Consider the following 12,535-nt stretch of genomic DNA (forward strand, 5'->3'; position numbering starts at 1 on the left):
ATGAAATGACTTAAGGTAATTAATTAAGTCTTGAGGCAACTAATCAGGAAAAAACTGTGACTTGTACTATGACAATGAGTTATAATACATGAAAATTCAGGTAAAAAAACAACAGTGAAAATAAGAGCATGCTAGTTGTTTTTCATAAATTCTAAATTAAGCAATAAAGCTATGGTAACATGGCAAAACACACATAACAGCTTTTTATTTGACAAATGACATGTGCCACATGTTACTCATTTACTTGCAAGGGGAGAAATCATGTCATATAGTGGAGTTTGAACTCAAACACGCAATGAATGGACCCTGAGTCTGTGGGCGAGTAGGACCACTGTTGTGTCCCTTGATGTTAGGAGAGTGAATTCCAGAGGCAGTGCAGTGCAGAGATTGCACTGTTGTGGTTGCGGTCATAAAACTGCATGTTCCTCTACCAGTGTGTAATAATGAATCTGTAGTTGATGATGTTTAGTTAAAAACACATTTTCAAAAACATTTTTTCTGTGCTGTGTATACCTGATAAAACCTGACTTAGCACATTTCTGATATAATGTGACTGACTGCTTTTCTATTTTTTGTTTTTGTTTGACATTTTAGGAGCCATGTGTGGGATGGCTGTATTGTTCAGTTCATGTCTGACTTTCCTCACACCACAATGTGATGGGGGAAACATTCTGGCTTACCCTCTAGATAGTAACCACTGGATTAATATGAAGATTTTACTGGAAGAACTTCATGTCTGGGGGCACAATATTACCGTGATCAGGGCCTCCAGCAGCTGGCACATCCCAGAAAAGTCCTCTCTACACATCAATTACGGTTGAAATCAGTAAAGAAATTGAGAACCTTATTGATGATTATCTACAAGGGCATATTAGGGTAGGTGATTAATTATGTACACGTGTAGCCCCATGTTTGTCATAACTACATCAAATAATCACTTTCTCACCACTGTTTTTTCCAACCATTCATTTTAGGCACAGAGAGAAGGGGATTCGCTGTTGAAATTTTTCAAACGTACAAAGGATTTTCTTTACATGGTATCACAGCTCCATTCAATATGGTCTAAAGCCATCATTCAAATATATATGATCCCAATATGGTCAAAAGCCTTATAGATTCAAAGTATGATCTGGTTCTTACTGATCCAGGAATAGGACCAGGGGTTGTGTTAGCCAAATTTCTCAAACTGCCCGTGGTGCTCAATGTGCGCTGGATAACCAGTGGAGAGGGACACTTCGTTTTAGCCCCCTCACCACTTTCTTATGTCCCAGTGCCAAGATCAGGCCTAACAGACAAAATGGATTTCATCCAGAGGGTCGAAAACATGCTTTTCTATGGCATTATATTGTTTCAAGAAAAAATCATGGTGGGGCCTGTCTATGATGTCATCTGCGCTAAATATATTGAGGGTGGATGTGACATCGTCTCGCTGCTTCAGGAAGCAGACATTTGGCTGTTCAGGTCAGATTTTGTATTTGAATTCCCTCGGCCCACAATGCCAAACGTTGTCTGCATAGGAGGATTCCAGTGCAAACCAGCTCAGCCTCTGCCTGCAGACCTGGAGGAGTATGTTCAGAGTGTTGGGGAGCATGGAGTAATCATCATGACTCTGGGAACTTTGGTAAATGCGTTGCCCAAAGAAATTGCAGATGAAATTGCCAGCGTCTTTGCCAAGATGCCCCAGAAGGTAACATATTCTTTTTGATTCCCTTTTTTGGAGTGTTTTGGATTGTTACATATTTACTGTATTTTCACTGTTTATATATATGTATGTTTTAGCCCTATTTTTCATCCTTTGGTTCTGAGAAAAGTGATGGCATGGCATATAAGCTAGGTGCCACCATCTTTGACTGTTATCACTTCCGAAACACACAAATAGTTGCCAGTACAGGACAGTGATTGGTTGAAAGTAGCTTGCTTGGACAAAATACCCTGGAGCTTCACAGAATCGATTCTCTCATAATCATGATCTTGCAAATCTTCTAAGACTCTGTGACGGAGTGAAAAAAAAAAAGAAAATAAATTTTATTTGTGAGTCACCACACATATCAAACTGTCATAAAGAGATTTACTGTTAAAACTTGGTTTTGCCAGGCTAAACACTAAATTTACAGCTTCAAATTTTCCAAGGCTGAAGTGATGGATCTTTACCCGGTGTTGAAAATGTTCCCTATTTAAAACTACCTTGATTTCACAATGAATAAAACTATTAGAAACTTTAAGCCATGCGGGAGACATATTTTACCTCAATCATACAGTGTGTGCATCAAAATCTAAATATCACCAAATATTTCTCAAATATTTGAGAAAACCAGTCTAGCCAAATAAGCAACAGTGGATTGGAGAAAAGAAAGGAAAGGTGTTACGAAAACTGTTTTGTAGGCTTTCTTTTCACCCCCACAATTACCTGAAAAGAAACATGATCTAGGCAAGCAGTTATATAAATGTGCTTTTTAAGGAGCCTTTTCTCTCCCTTTTTTTCTTGTTTTGTGTGACGCTCTGCTGCTCAAACACTGGACAGCTGATGTTAACCTCCCCTGTTGGAAGAAATAGACACTTATTTTACTGAACATTTTCAAAGAGAAGCCACGGACAGTCAGGTAGGAAAACAACATTAAAATCCAATTCCTGCTTTTTGTTGTTTCCTTTCTCATAGAAATAAGCACTTTAAACTTATTGTCACACGTCATCCTCAGAATGTAGAAGCCAAAGACACAAATATTTTGTCTCTTGGTCTATATACAGTAATCATGATTTTTAATACACTAATGCTAGCTTGGCTTTTACTTTTTCTTGTCCTTCTCATAAACATTAACTTTGTTTCAGGGATTTAACCATTTTGTACATGTCAATGGGAATGGAAACTGTTTATTGGAAACAGCAGCATGAAAGTTTATCCCTCAGATTACACTTTATTCATTTAGGCACATTACTACCATGTTAAGGTAATGGAAAATAAGGGAACTTGGTTTCAATACTTTTTTTACCTCCTGGGGAAAAAAAAGAGAAAACAGTAAAGTCACGATGCTGCCCTGCTCAAACTGAGATATGGAGGCTTTTTCCTGACTTGCAGAGATTTATGTCTTCAATAATGGGTCATGGTCAGATTTAGTATGCACTTAATATTTTGGTAATCTCTCTTTGTAGATATTTTGTTGGTGAATAACAATTTTCTTATTTTTTTCTGAGTGAAAATAACTGTATTTAAAGAGTGACTTGCAAATTCACATCTAAAGTAGCTGAGTCCAGAAAAAATAAAGCAAGAAGTTCATGTTTTTATGCACTTAAGTTTGAGCTCATTAGTAAGAAAAGTTTTTTACTCTCCGGCTGGCTTGAGAGTAACAGCATGTGAAGTGTAGAGATGGCGTCTGCAAAGATGAAAGCCACATTGTAAAAAGAGTGTTTTATCTCAGTACATGACTGTTTTCGAAACCTACCCAAGTAGTTTTGATTTCAAATCCTCATCAAGTTATGTTACTTCACAAATTGAATCAGAAAGTGACAAGGTTTAGTCTTAATTTTCAGTTTACAAGTAACTAAGGCAATCAGAGAAATGTGGTCTATAACAGTTGTAGCCACGTTGTAAAAAGAACAGTCTAACCCAGCTATGATAGTTTTTAAGCCTAACCAAGTAATGTTATTATTTATACCCAACCAGGAAGTGACAAAGGTCTTTTCATAGCTCATTAGTGAAAAAAAGCTATGATATGTGGGTCTCAAAATTAAGTCACATAACAAGGCATATGGTTCAGAATGCTGCATGTAGCTGCATAAGCCAGATACCCCCTTCTCCCTTATCTCCTTATGAGTGCTTTTTGACTCTATACTAAAGACTGGAGAATGATGTCTGCTATGAAAACACTGATATGGGTCATATTTCCTTCCTGCAGCTTGTCGGGGAGGAACTTTACATGATGCTGAAGAATGAATAAACAGCCTCTATGGTCGTATTGATTTGAGGACAGTAACATGAGGGAAAGCGGCCAAATTCAAACAATAGGCTTAAACAAATGGAAAAGTAACATTTTCACCTGTCTTTATCCACTGAAAGTATTTTTCACACAACCTCTGTGTGCTTTTAAACACAACTAGTGTGAACTATTTCAGTAAGTTAAGTTTCGCACACTTTAAGACACACACAGCTTGGCGGTTCCGTAACGAGTCAGTCCTCCTCCTCAAATCATGTACACAGGTCATATGTTCAAAGAAATATATGACCCGCTGCAACCACCTTTGTCTATTGCTGCAAGAGGTTGCATAAGAAGTACTGTTAATAGCAAACACACTGCTGTTCATTTGGCCTAGTCAGCATTATCAGGGAAAGTGCACAACTTAATTTTTTGAGGACGATGACATAGATGCAATATGCTAATATCATCCAAATTTTCTGGATTTTGCACCACTGTATCACGAGTCTGAAGTTCCTTAAAAAATAGACTTGGGACTTAAAATGGGTGCGTATCTGGGAGGTTTGCTCATATTCCCTATTTTTCTCCTGGATTTTTCACTTTTATATAATCTGAAATACATCAAATGGATCACTTCTCAAAGACGCGTTTCCAAGAAATATGTGTGTGCATAAAGCCTCTTGCTCTTGACAACACTACGATTGCTTTTAAACTTACTAAACATCTGAGGATTGTGCAGAATATGTTTTAAATGACCGGCCAATTAGAACAACTACAGCATTCTTTGCCCTGAAAAAAAAAATCTGCGACTAATTTGATAACTAATTAATCAAATACCATTATCAGTGAATGGAATCATTTTACTTTGGAGTCATTTTGAAGGCTGTTTCTCAGTAGTTTCTGAACTTTTAAAATAAAACCCAAAAAATTCAATATACATGCAAAGAATACAAATTTTGATCAGTAATGAAAGTAGTCACTAGTTGCAATGTAGAATATAGAATAACTCCACTTACACTAACTACAGCAGCAAATGAATTAGTTTTTTCCTGCAGGGATTTACTTGTGCTTGCAACGTGATATGAAACTGATGTAGCTTAGCCTTGCATAATGCACTGTAATATCCTTACGAAATAGGTCACAGGTTTGTTTGAAGAAAGCACTGTTCTTGTTTGGCAGCAGAAAAAACATTCACTAAAGTACAGTGCACAGAATACACTGTAAAGGGTGCTACCAGCTTTTAAACAACTACATTGAATGAAGTCTTTTAACTTTGAGGAGTTGACAAAGGAGAGATTATCATACTGTTTATCATTTGCAGAATGTTCATAGTAGTTTCAAGTGACATGTGCCACAGGTAACTTATTTACCTGTGAAAGGACATATCATATGTGGGGCTGGAATTTGAACTCAAATATCTAAGGAATCCCTTTGATGGACTGTAAGTCTGAGGGAAAGAAGGATAACTGTTGCCTCTTTCGACAATAGGTAAGTGCATTTCAGAACCCTTACCATGTTGTGGTGTAAATCTATTAGATTTGCTTTTCAGTCAGTGTAATTTTCACCATTTACAACTATGTGCTTGTTTATATTTAATTGATAAGATAAAAGCCTATTCACTTCTAAAGCTCATTTATGTTTTCATTTGCATTTTAGGAGCCATGCAGTTGCATCATGTGTGTGGGATATTTGTATCCTTCAGTTTATGTCTGACTTTCTTCACACCACAATGCGATGGGGGAAACATTCTGGTGTACCCTGTAGATGGTAGCCACTGGATTAATATGAAGATTTTACTTGAAGAACTTCATGCCCGGGGGCATAACATAACTGTGATCAGGGCCTCCACCAGCTGGTACATTCCAGAAAAGTCTCCCCTCTACACATCCATTACACTTGAAATGTATGAAGGTTTTGAGAACTTCTTTGATGTGTACTTACAGAGGCATATGAAGGTATGTGATGATACATATATATGTATTGGGAATTATGTATATAATTTAGTTATTCAAACATGAGGGTAATCACTTTTTAAAACCATTTTTTTTTAACCATTCATTTTAGGCACAAAGAGAAGGAGCTTCATTGCTGACTTTCTTCAAGCTGACCACGGATTTCCTTTCTATGATTACTAAGGCGCATTTTCTGTGGTGTGAGGCTATAATTAAAGTTTTTGAAAATCAGAATTTGGTGGAAAGTATAATAAATTCTCACTATGATCTGGTTCTCACTGACCCAGCCATGGGTGCAGGCGTTGTGTTAGCCAAATTTCTCAAACTGCCCGTGGTGCTCAATGTGCGCTGGATCACCAGCGGAGAGGGACACTTCGTTTTAGCCCCCTCACCACTTTCTTATATCCCAGTGCCAGGATCAGGCCTAACAGACAAAATGGATTTCATCCAGAGGGTCAAAAACATGCTTTTCTATGGAATCATATTGTATCAGGAAAAAGTCATGGTGGGACCTATCTACGATGTCATCTGCGCTAAATATATTGAGGGTGGATGTGACATCGTCTCGCTGCTTCAGGAAGCAGACATTTGGCTGTTCAGGTCAGATTTTGTATTTGAATTCCCTCGGCCCACAATGCCAAACGTTGTCTACATAGGAGGATTCCAGTGCAAACCAGCTCAGCCTCTGCCTGCAGACCTGGAGGAGTATGTTCAGAGTGCTGGGGAGCATGGAGTAATCGTCATGACTCTGGGAACTTTGGTAAATGCGTTGCCCAAAGAAATTGCAGATGAAATTGCCAGCGTCTTTGCCAAGATGCCCCAGAAGGTAACAGATGCACTGCTATTCACATTTTTGTTTGAACGGTAATTGTTTGGATATATTTCCTGTGCTGCATACTTCACGTACTTCACGTAGAATGAGTCATTGTAAGTGGCCACAGAAAATGAAGGGACATTTGATGCCTTGTGTTAATCTGTTGAGCCACATTGTACCTGACAGTTTTCCAAAATCTTACCAAAAAATATTGATTCAATCTTAATAGTTTAAGGTTAGAATGTAGGACACATAGAGCTTAATTTGTCTAATATAGTTTAATTTGTGTAGTCTATCATTAAAATATTCTTTCACTTTCTATATGGCATTATTTAAGCAACATGTAATTATATTGTCTGTTGACTGTTTTCTGATCAGGTGATTTGGAGGCACAAAGGGGAACGTCCTTTCGCACTGGGCAACAACACTCTAATAGTTGACTGGATGCCACAGAAGGACCTTCTGGGTCACCCGCAGGTCAAAGTCTTTGTAGCTCATGGAGGAACCAATGGAGTCCAGGAGGCAATTTATCACGGGGTTCCCGTGCTCGGCATACCCCTGTTTTTTGACCAGTATGACAACCTTCTACGTCTGCAGGAGCGAGGAGCTGCAAAGATAATTCAGCTCGCTGATGTGAATGGTCGCACATTTGAGGAAGGTATTAAGGAGGTGCTCCATAAAGACAGCTACAGGCAGAACATACAAAGAATGTCCCATTTGCACAGAGATCAACCAGTAGCACCCATGGATCAGGCCATCTTCTGGGTAGAATATGTGATGCGTCACAAAGGAGCGCCTCACCTACGTACAGAGTCTTATAAGATGCCCTGGTACTCATACTACTGTTTGGATGTACTCGTCCTTCTGATGACTCTAGTAATTGTGTTCTTCCTGTTTATTTTTGCCATCTTTAGATATCTATGCTGCAGAAGTAAGAGAAAGACAAAAACCAAACAAAATTGACACGTGTTCAGAAATATATCATATTTGTTGGAAGTTCTGTGTTAAGACAAAATACACAGATTGGTTATGACATCAAAACCACAAACAGGGGGAAAAGATAACATTCATTCATTAATTTTCCATACCCACTTTATTCTATTCAGGATTACAAGGGAGCAGCAGCCTATCCCAGCTGCCAGTTCGAGGTAGAGTACATTCTTGACAGGTCACCAGTCCATCACATGGAGTAAATGATATCTCTTTACACTTGCCACAATCAGGAAGTGGGTTTTAGCAAGTTTTGTTGTCAAGTAAGGCTGAAAGCCAACCTCCCATGAAGTTGAAGTGTGGAAAAATATGGGAAAATATGAAAGATAAGAGTTTTTTTCTATCTGGAAACTGTCGGTGTAAGACCAGCTCGGCCTTGGTGCCAAGATAAGAACCAGCATTTCTTCAGAATAGAGAATCAAATATTCCATACTATAGTGGAACTTGCCCAAGAAGCCACTTGCTGCTTGTCCTGCTTCTTGTTGCACACATGTTTTAGCAAAGTGGCATTGTGGATTTCTTGAAGGAGCCCCTCGAAGGAGCCCATCAAAAGATATTGTTAGTCAGCAATGTTGTCAAGTTGTGCCTTTTTTACTGGACATTATTAAGTCATTTTGTGACAATTTGTCAAACTCAGTCTGCAAGAGACTCTGGTAGCACTGTGGCACTAAAAAATTGCTTTTGCGATTTTGTGAAATTAAAAAGGGCCACTTTGTAAAAGCTAGGTGACTGGTTCACTAAATCTCAAAAACAAAATGTCTTTTAGGTGTGTCCAGTTTGTTATAGTTAGCACATACCAAAAAGAATTCCAAAGAATGACAAACTCACTGTAGGTCACTGGTAGGTATGGGGAGCAAGGAATGGTCCAATGCATTGAAGAGCTACTGTTGTACAAACTGTTAGAAAAGCTTAGTGATTGTAATGATAGAAAGGTGTTGGAACATAGTCCCATATGGGACTGTGTTGCTGTAAATTTGTTCATGCATGTCTGTCCGTCACTAAAAATACCTCAACAGGATACTGCCTGCTACACTGGAAACTTGGAGAAACAAGGAGATTTTAACCCAAATTTCTGTCATTGAGCACCTGTAGATTACATTGGAAAATGTGTTTAATCCATAAAATGTCCCATATTCAGAGAAGGTTATAGGTTGTAAAAAAAAACTCAGCTCACTGATGATAATGTCATGTAGTCAACATGATTCTGCTATCTTAATAGTTATAAGACACCAGAGCACAAATATCTTCAAGATGCTGTTCATTGTCTCTTGATGTAGACTATTTGTACTTTTCTGAATTTGCAGTTTAATATATCTTTGTTATTTTTCCTAAAACCAATTCAGAAGTGGCAATGTAATGTATGCTTTTTTGATTAAAAAAGAAAAAAATCAATAAAACCTTACTGAAATAACTTTTTTTGTCACTCCATTAATACTGAATATTCATTATTTTCTTGTTGTGAGTCTAATTATAATTTGTTATGGATTACAAAAGACAATACAATGTTTTGTAACAGCAAACATTATCACATATCCAGAACATATATATATATATATATATATATATATATATGTATCAGTACCAGGATACAATGGGCCTTTGCCATGGAGAAATCTTGGCAATTGATTGTAGTCTGCTAGCTTTTCCTTGTTTTTAAATAAATCCTCAGTCAGTCATAAAATGACTGATTTCAGCTGCATCAAACCTCACTTTTGTATTGTCATTTAAAATATGACATAACTTAATCTCATTAATAAATTTATTTCCTGTCTGATGCTTTTAATTAAAATTGTTGACTGGTAATCTAATCTACTAATGTGGATCATAATGTTGATGTTTACTTATGGAACAGCTGTTTTGCTCTGAATATGAAGTTGCCCCTGACCTAAAGCAGTATTTAAATAAAAATGGACTAAGAGTTTTTCCAAATATAAAAATAAAAAGGGACAGATGTGCAGTTCTTAGATACGCAGTACCTCAGCTATACCAGACCTAGGGTCAGGCATCTTAATATCTGCTTTGGGATGATTCCACAGGTAGACATAAAACAAGCATCAGCAAAGCTAGTCAAGCAGCTCAGAACCCCCATGGCTTTGCATCCTCATATCCCTCACTCAATATGTTGACAGATTTGATTCTTTTCATGTCCCTGGTCCCTACCTGGAAAGTCCTTCCTGTGATCATAACTGCGTGATCTCTCATTTTTGTGTTAGAAACAGATCAAGCTTGAGGTGTGAAAAAAGAAAGCAGCTGTCTTGAAATTGTGAAATACCAGACAAAAGAATAAAGGGTCAATTTGATTTGAAAATTGCCAATTAATAAATGAGTCTTTCTTATGAAAATGTTTGCTGAAAATGAAGACAAAGTGTCACAGCTGATATTCAACCTAGCAAGACCACCTTTTATGGTTTCCATGCTGCAGTAAACCCCCTTTCCCCCTTATATTCTCTACTTGAAATGGATAAAATAAACATATCTTTATCCTTAGGCTTAAGTGTGTGTTGTGTGTGCATGTGTTTGCCTTTGCAAAAGTGTTCATACACTTATCAATATATTGTTCCATAAGTAATGTCTTTCTACACCAAGCATGTCCATGTAGCTCTTTCTCTTCATTCAGTGCGCTCAGACTCACATGCAGTGGCGCACCTGTGGCTTCAGAGTAAGTTACATTTTGGCTCTCATGTCAAGGACACCTATTCTTTTAACCATAAGTGCTGTTGAACCAGACATTAAGCCTGATCCTCTCTTTGATAATGAAATGTTTAAACCAAACCTTATCCTTATCTCCAACTCTAATTCCAACATTATAAATGATATTTTGTCTCTTTAGTAAGACCATTGCTCCTGATAAGGTTGGTAATTACACAAGAAAAGGTCCCAATGAGGTCGCAAGAACAACTATAAACCAACACACACACACCCACCCCCACACACACTTATTCAAAAACAGACTCACATGTGCTCCAAAAGTGCATCTGCAAGGCTTTACTCTCTCTGTTTTTCGGAGGAACTGGCCAAAAGCACAAATGGATTTACTTTTCTGCACAGCAAAGCCTGCCATATAGTTTGGTTGATGGTTTGCATGTGTTGCTGCCTGCTTAGTTTTGGAAATCATTGTAATTCTTAAACAATGTGCAATGCTTCCAGTTAAACCTCATCATTCATTCTCCATTATTTGTTGGAATTATGATGGCATCTGCAGCATTTGAATCTTTGTTTCACTAGTCACAGCTTTTGTTTCAAGGTGCAATAGCTGTAATTCTATTTTCAGAAGACCATCATTAAGGGCAGAAAAAAAAAATTCTGGAAATGATATTTGTTAATTTTTTTAAAAACAAGTCAGTGCATTTAGAGGACAAAACACTCTCTGTCTGACAAGTACTGTAAAAACTGCATTTAATTTTTTAAAAACAATCATTTTAAAGTCTTTTAATTTAAAGCTAAATATAAGATGTTTACAAAACAACTTTTTTTTCTGTAGTTTCAACGAAAAATGGATGCTAATAGTTCACAAAATTTCCTGTAATTTTGAGTGGATTATGCAAAGCATCAAAATACAGTGCGTTAACAGCATTATGAGGATGAAACTACATTTACATAATCACTTACAAGCACTCATTTAGTGCCCTGAGCAAATGAAATACAGGCTGTTGAGTTAGCTTCCTTCATTTAAACAGGACATTTGGAGTAAAGGAAGAAAGTTCCAAAAATCTGTTCTAAACTTCAATCTGTTACCAGGCCAGAAATCTGGGTGTCATTGTGGGCTCACACCTGAATTTCAATAGACTTTCTAAATCACTGGCAAAGTCAGCCCACTATCACCTCAAGTATATTTCAAGGATTAAATCATGAATGTCTCCAAGTGCTTTTGAAAAGCTTTGCTATGCATTTATCTGTAAAAGACTTGATTAATGAGCCAAGCTATTACTTAAGTGCTATTTCTGTTTAATATGGCAGCCACAAAAAGTCAGAATAACTCTTTTCTCATGCCAAGTTGGGATAAAATCCTAAAAAAGTGTACGGCTTAAGGGAGATGGTTTTGATTAAAGAGTTTTTTTCTGGTTTGAAGTAATCATCGTGATTTTTTTGTAACCGAAGAAAGATTTCAAAGATTCTGCAAATTCCAGTCATTGAGTTCATTATTTGTTGACTGTCAAAATAATAATAAAAAACATATCATGAGAAAGAAATCGAGTTGCAGAGGCTACAGTAAGTTGCGTATCTGTCTTTTGAACAAATACATTGTGACTCAAAGGGCACTGTTTCAGATTAGCAGAAGTTGGCACATTTGGAGTTGTTTGGAAAGCTTCTTTGCCACAGTTCATCTGTCCTTGATGGCGCTTGCTTTGCTTTTGTCTCCTTAGAGACTCCTTTAAGACTCCATAAATCTTAGAATCCAGGCTGTGGTCTGTTGGTTTTAATTTAAAGTTGGTGGAGAGAACCAACAACTGGGCTGGCACTGTGATTTTCTGAAATTTATAAGCCGAACACAGAAACTTCTTATGACTGTATCTTTGCAGTGCCTTGAGATGACATTTGTTGTAATTTGGTGCAACATGAATAGAACTTAATAGAATTTATCATTAAAGTTTATATATACAAGAGCTCCACGAGACATGATCTTTTCATGAGCTTTAGCACACTTTTTGCCTCTCAGAAGGAAAACCGATATAGTGCAAACAAGATGAGTCCAATAGATTGGTACAACAAAACAAACATTATTAATGTAATTATATTATGTAACTGTTACATAATTCCTCAGATCTGGCATGTCTTTGTGTACAAAGTTCAAGAACATTGTCACCATGCTGATATCATTGCATTTACATGATCAGATATGAACAGTGACATGTTGCACTATAGCTGCATTC

The 12,535-nt window shown here is 37.2% G+C and overlaps 1 protein-coding gene and 1 pseudogene across 1 annotated transcript; both read left to right on the top strand.

Moving 5' to 3' along the window:
• Positions 1 to 384: 384 nt before the first annotated feature.
• On the top strand, positions 385 to 2,288 carry LOC140279524 (UDP-glucuronosyltransferase 1-2-like; annotated as a pseudogene).
• Positions 2,289 to 4,879: 2,591 nt separating this feature from the next.
• ugt5d1 (UDP glucuronosyltransferase 5 family, polypeptide D1) lies at positions 4,880 to 9,047 on the top strand. The gene is made up of 4 exons (XM_072374672.1): positions 4,880 to 5,396; positions 5,565 to 5,863; positions 5,973 to 6,686; positions 7,053 to 9,047. The coding sequence occupies exons 2-4, from the start codon at positions 5,570 to 5,572 to the stop codon at positions 7,635 to 7,637; spliced, it is 1,593 nt and encodes a 530-aa protein (XP_072230773.1). The 5' UTR covers positions 4,880 to 5,396; positions 5,565 to 5,569; the 3' UTR covers positions 7,638 to 9,047.
• The last annotated feature ends 3,488 nt before the right edge of the window (positions 9,048 to 12,535 follow it).

Source organism: Leuresthes tenuis, unplaced genomic scaffold (assembly GCF_036924035.1).
Source record: "Leuresthes tenuis unplaced genomic scaffold, fLeuTen1.0.hap1 SCAF_21, whole genome shotgun sequence".
In the NCBI taxonomy this organism is placed as follows: Eukaryota; Metazoa; Chordata; class Actinopteri; order Atheriniformes; family Atherinopsidae; genus Leuresthes; species Leuresthes tenuis.